Source organism: Leptosomus discolor, chromosome 2 (genome assembly GCF_034619465.1).
Source record: "Leptosomus discolor isolate bLepDis1 chromosome 2, bLepDis1.hap2, whole genome shotgun sequence".
In the NCBI taxonomy this organism is placed as follows: Eukaryota; Metazoa; Chordata; class Aves; order Leptosomiformes; family Leptosomidae; genus Leptosomus; species Leptosomus discolor.
In genome coordinates, this window is record NC_141392.1 from 3,674,355 (window position 1) to 3,680,354 (window position 6,000).

The following is a 6,000-nucleotide window of genomic DNA, read 5'->3' on the forward strand; positions in this document are numbered from 1 at the left end:
AGCCTGCTTTCAGTCAGCCCTGAGCTCGTCCTGGTTATTCTTCACCAGGAGCAGGACTTCCTTGGCATTTCACTTTGTGGAACTTCACGAGACGACTATTGGCCCATTTCTCCAGCCTCTTGAGGGCCCTCTGAATGGCAGCACAACTATCTGGTGCGTCAACCATCCCTCCTAGTTTCATCTTGTCAACTTGCTGAAACTTCACTCAGTCCTATCACCCAGGTCATGGATGATAAACAGTACTGGATCCCAGCATTGACTGCACCAGTGACTGGCCTCCAGCTGGATTTTGTACCCCCGATGACAACCCTCTAAGCCCAGCAGCTCAGCTCATTTTCAGCAGCCCTCACCACGCACTTGTCGAGGCTTTCCTGATCCCATTCCTCAGACAGCCTTCCTGGGTCACCTTGACGCTGCTCCCACCTCTTGTACAATTCCTTTTATGTTTGCATTTAGTCAGGAGCGGCTTCCTCATCCATGCAGGCCTCCTGCTGCCTGTGTGTCATTGCCTGTTTGTCTGGAAGGACTGCTCTTGACCTTGGGGAGGCGATCCTCGAAAATCAGCCAGCTCTCCTGGACTTCTCTGTAGGGCTGTGTATTGTGGGATTCTTTCAAGCAAGTCCCTGAACATGCCAAAGTCTGCTCTCTTGAAGTCCAGGGCTGTGACACTACTTTTTGTCTTGCTCTCTTCTCTCATATCCTGAATTTCACTATATCTCATGGCCACTGCAGCCAAGGCTAGCCTCAGGTTTAATATCCTTGATCAGTTTTCCATGTTTGCAAATACGAGGGGCAGCAGATCTTCTGTTCATAATCGTTTGTTAGGAAGTACTCATCCATACACTCCAGAAACCTCCTGGACTGCTTGTGCCCTGCTGTGTTGTCCCTCCTGTCTGGAGCTGTATGCTCACATAGAGCTCCACAAGGTGTAGGAAAGGCACTATGGTCAGCAGGTGTATAGAAAGGCACATGGGCTGCAGGGGAATAGACACATATATTCTACCCTGCTAACAATCAGTCAAGTAATTCAAACAATTGTATTTGATTCCTGTATAAGAGAGTAAGAGCAAAGGGGAATGATGTTTGAGGTGACCAGGATAGATAGATTGCATGAAAATGTGAGGTTTATGGAGGAAAAAGAAAAGCTTACTCCATAGCATTATTTTTGCATTGTCTTAAGGATAATAAGGCATAGTGTTTCTCAAAATCCACCTCTACAGATGTTTTAACAAATTATAAAGTCAGAAAAAAAAATCAGCATTCATTATAGCTGGTTTGGGCATCTGCAAACTAAGCTAGTTCTGCATATTAATCTGGTTGGAGAGGGTAGCTCCTCTCTTCCCAAGCAGAACAGATTTCCTTAGCTGATGTAAAATGACATCAGTCTGAGCTGCAGATGTTTATCTGGGGCTCTCTTTTTTAATACCATAGAGCAAGAAATTTACTTGGTTTGGTATTATAAAAAATAAAGAATATACAACTTGGAAAAAGACAACCTCAACCTTGTCGTTAGAGGTAGTTAGTTATACTTCTACCTTTTTTCATCTTCAAAATTTTAAAGTGTGGCCTCCAAGTTTTATGTTGAAAAGATAAAAATATTTTATTGATATTGCTGGTATTTATTTTTAGTTTCTAAAAAATATTTACATTCCACGACCATGTTTTTGTTTGTTTCAGCAATCTCTGGTTTTCTTTACCGTGTTTTGGTTACGTCTGAAACACATTTTCTAAACAGAACGTTTTACATCAAGACATCTTTAGCCAGCCTAAGCCAGCTCATTAGATCACCAGACAACACAGAGTCCTGCATTCAATTTTCATACGCAACTCCAAAACAAGCTGTAAAAATGGAAGAACTGATGAATGAAGAGTCAGTCTTTGAGATGAGATTTAGAAATGTATAAAGCCTTGCAGTGGATAGGAAAAAAAACATGGAACTTTATCAAATGTTATCAAACTTGTTCAGGTGAAGAGCATCCTGTGTTGCAGTATTCCTCTTGTTAAAGGAGTTGCATAAAAATAAACCTATTGATACCAAAACTTAATATTAAGAGTAGGCTTCTCCTGGTTCTATCACTACACATCGTGATATCGATCACTAAAGGCAGAAGATATAAAGATAAGGCTCCTACTTACTTGAACCTGTAGCGCTCTCGTTTATTATTGACGAACCCATCTGCCAAATCGCGTGGCACCATAATCTCCAGACTGGACAGAGATTTCTCATCATTGTCAACTGTGTAAATCTAGCAAGCATAGATATGAACCAACGAAATAATTTTACCAACAGAACAGCACAGCCCTTAGGTGTAACACTTAGGTAAGCTTAGCACCTCTAACTGCCTCAAGACGTACAAATTTCACTTAAAGGGAGAGGAGCCCCCCCTTCAGCTGTTGTACAACACAAGCAGCACACGCTAACATGATCCTGTTCGTTACCATGTAAACGCTGCAGCAAGATCTGAAACAGAAACCTAGCCCCTTTGACACAACTTGCTTATTAAACCACTTTAGTATCCGAGATGCTACAAAAACCAAAGCACAGCCCCAGTGCAACCCCCTCCAGAAGAATATATTGGGAAAGACGATGGCAGAACGAGTACAGCTGGTTTAAAACGAGAAGACAACGCAGAGCCCCAATTGCACGACTCCTGAGGAATGCTTTCATTATCTTTATTATCCCTTGCAAGGACAGCTAAAAAACACGTTCCCTCCCCGCCGCCCAGAACCGTGTGGCACTGCAGACACCCGGTGACCAGCACCAAAGGATTTTCCTGGGGAGCCTTTCTGGGACAACCAGGCGGGAAAGAAGTTCCCCGCCGCCTCCCTCAATAGTTGCGGTCTAAGCTCCCGTGCTTCGTGTTTATAAACTTTTTAAGGCGCTGGAGAACAGCACAGGGCTGCGCCTTCCCGCTCCGCGCCCCACCACGCAACCAGCCCCTCAGCTCTCCCTTGCGGGCGGCGGGGGGGGGGGGGGGGGGGGGCAGGCTCGGCGCCCGCTCCCCGCCCTCAGGAGCCCCCGCGGGGCGCCCTTCGCCTCGCCCCGGCCGCCCCGCTCCCGCCCCGGCAGCGCAGCAGCTGCTGGCTCCCCCGTCCTACCCCCGCCGGCTGCCGCCTGCCCAGCGGCTTCACCCGCGCGTACACCCGGATGGTTTCCTTCCCCATCGCTGCCCGCCGAGCGCCGGGGCCGGCCGGCTAGCGACGGTAACCAGGGCACGCTACCCGGCGTGCGCCGCGCCGGGCGGGAAGCGGCGGCTGCCGCGGGCGCTGGTGGGGCGGGGGTGGCTCCCGCCCCGTGCCCTCACGCCCTCGGGAGGAGGAGGAGGAGGAGGAGGAGGGAGCAGCGGGCTCCCGCTGTGAGGGGCGGCTGCCTGCTTGGCCGTTAACGGCAGTTCCCCGCCAGCCGTTTTCCCCGAGGCCGAAGTGTCGCGGCTGTGGGAAAAGGGAGCTGTAACCGCCACCCAGCCGCCGGGCGCGGTGTTGGGGTGGCGTGTTGGGCCCCCCCGCTGGCACACCGGGAATTCCCCGCCAGATCCGTGGGGTTGTGCGTTGCCCGTGTGTCCCGCCGGCCGAACCCACCCGTGTCAGGCCGCTGGCTTCGGGAGAAGTGCCTGTGGTTAACCGGTTGGAGCGTCAGGAAGGGAAATTGGGGGAAAATACCTACATTACATGCAATGAAGACATTCTTTTTTATTTTTTTATTTTTTTTTAATTCTAATTTTATAAAGGTTCTGGAAAAAACTGCTAGTGGGAAATAGAGGGTGTTTTGTTACAAGGGCTAAACTTAAACAAAAGTAATGGAAGGACCCCGTTATTCTGTGAAGTGGTTACCGAAGAGTCACACAAACAATATTTTGGCCTTATTGTGGTGAGACATCGTGGTAAAGATCAGATTACAGCGATTACAAGTCCGCTAATTTAAATTGAGTGGAAAATCAGGGACTTGATTACGGAGGAGGATTAAATTTCTTTAACTCAGATATGGTAAAAGTATGTTGAACTTGTATTCCAAATAAGAAAAACAGTAGGGGAAAGGTTTTCTGTCCCAACTGAACAAATAACTGTCTCGGAAAGCATATGAGGCATAAGGAGTGAGCCTTCAGGGAACGAAATGGAAAAGGACTAATCACCAACTAAAGTCAAGTGCAAAAGTCAAAAGGGTAAAAATGAAAACAAATGGAAAATATTACTCGGCGATTAAATAGAGAGTGAAGGAAAAACAGGATATTGGAACAGGATAATGGAATAATTAGTGAGTATCTTCTCAGCATTGCTCCAAAACTACAAAAAATTTTGTCCCTTGTCAGTAGGGATGGGGAGGCTGAAGGTGACTTTAGAGGCAGAAGTGACTAACAGGGAACCTTCAGTCAACTTCATAATTTGAAGAGCTACAAGGCATGCACTGCTCCTAATTGGATTGGACTGCAGTTGCACATTTCCCAGAAAACGTAAAATAAAAATCTCTAGGTCAAAGAACTTCCACAGCTCAATTAATTATCTTATTGTGGGATCAAGTGCACCCTCAGCAAGTTTGCAGATGACACCAAGCTGAGTGGTGCAGCTGACGTGCCTGAGGGACGGGATGCCGTCCAGAGGGACCTGGACAAGCTTGAGAAGTGGGGCCACGTGAACCTCATGAGGTTCAACGAGGCCAAGGGCAAGGTCCTGCACCTGGGTCAGGGCAATCCCCAGTATCAATAGAGGCTGGGGGATGAAGGGATTGAGGACAGCCCTGGGGAGAAGGACTTGGGGATGCAAAGCTGGACATGACCCAGCAACGTGCGCTCGCAGCCCAGAAGGCCAACTGTATCCTGGGCTGCATCAGAAGCAGCGTGGGCAGCAGGTCGGGGGAGGTGATTCTGCCCCTCTGCTCTGCTCTGGTGAGACCCCCCCTGCAGGGCTGGGTTCAGCTCTGGAATCCTTGGCACAAGAAAGACATGGACCCATCTGAGCAGGTCCAGAGGAGGGCCCTGAAGATGCTCAGGGGGCTGGAGCACCTCCCCTGTGAGGACAGGGTGAGAGAGTTGGGGTTGTTCAGCCTGCAGAAGAGAAAGCTCCGGGAAGACCTTACAGCGGCCTCCCAGTGCTGAAAGGGGCTGCCGGAAAGACGGGAGTAATCTTTTTAGCAGGGCCTCTTGCGATAGGGCAAGGAGTAATGGTTTTAAACTAAAAGAGGGTAAATTCAGACTAGATATAAGGAAGACATTTTTTACAATGAGGGTGGTGAAACACTGGCACAGGCTGCTCAGAGGGGTGGTAGATGCCCCATCCCTGGAAACATTCAAGGTCAGGTTGGATGGGGCTCTGAGCAACCTGATCTAGTTGAAGATGTCCCTGCTCACTGCAGGGAGGTTGGACTAGGTGACCTTTAAAGGTCCCTTCCAACCCAAACTATGCTATGATTCTATGATCTTTAGGTCTTGTTTTCATCTGTAAGTAATCAACCTTTCTCATTTTACTGACGCTCATTTTCCTAGTCCCTAAGGTCATTTTCTACTTCAGCTTGTCCAGTACAGAATATAGCAAGAAACTGAATATGATTCTTTTAAATCTCATCACTGTGGTTTTCATCTCCATGTAAGGCTCCTGAGGTATTTAAATCCAAAGTTCAAAATAAAGTAGCAGTGGCAACAAAGAAAGTTTTTTGCTGCTTCAAAGAGAACAGTAGCACTACTGCTCACCATGAGGCTGAGATGCTTGGAGATTAAGACTTGGTAGAACATTTTAGGTCACCCTTTTGAGGCAAACCCGTCCACTCAAGTATGGTCAAGAAAGAAAAGACAAAATTTTCCCGACTTGGATCAATCATTCCAGCAAGTTAAGGACAAGGTCAGGTGTTGTCTGCACTTATTTCAGTAGGTTGAATGCGGCTTCTCTTGTGCTTAGGAGCAAGAAATGCTGACGAGTACTGTATGAGGTTCAAAGCAGTTTCAAAAATAGTTCATTTTGTCCTTGAGAGACATTCTAGTTTGGTAAGAAATTCTCAATCTGCTTTAGGGA

At 47.8% G+C, this 6,000-nt stretch overlaps 1 protein-coding gene across 1 annotated transcript in view; it reads right to left on the bottom strand.

Annotated features, from left to right (window-relative positions):
- The window catches only part of KIF6 (kinesin family member 6), a 167,311-nt gene extending 164,146 nt beyond the window's left edge, over positions 1-3,165 (bottom strand). Inside the window, exons 1-2 of the mRNA XM_086482232.1 lie at positions 3,100-3,165; positions 2,137-2,246 (exon numbers count right to left, since the gene is read on the bottom strand). Coding sequence (XP_086338358.1) covers positions 2,137-2,246; positions 3,100-3,165 — 176 coding nt within the window. The remainder of the gene's footprint in view (positions 1-2,136; positions 2,247-3,099) is intronic.
- Positions 3,166-6,000: the final 2,835 nt, after the last annotated feature.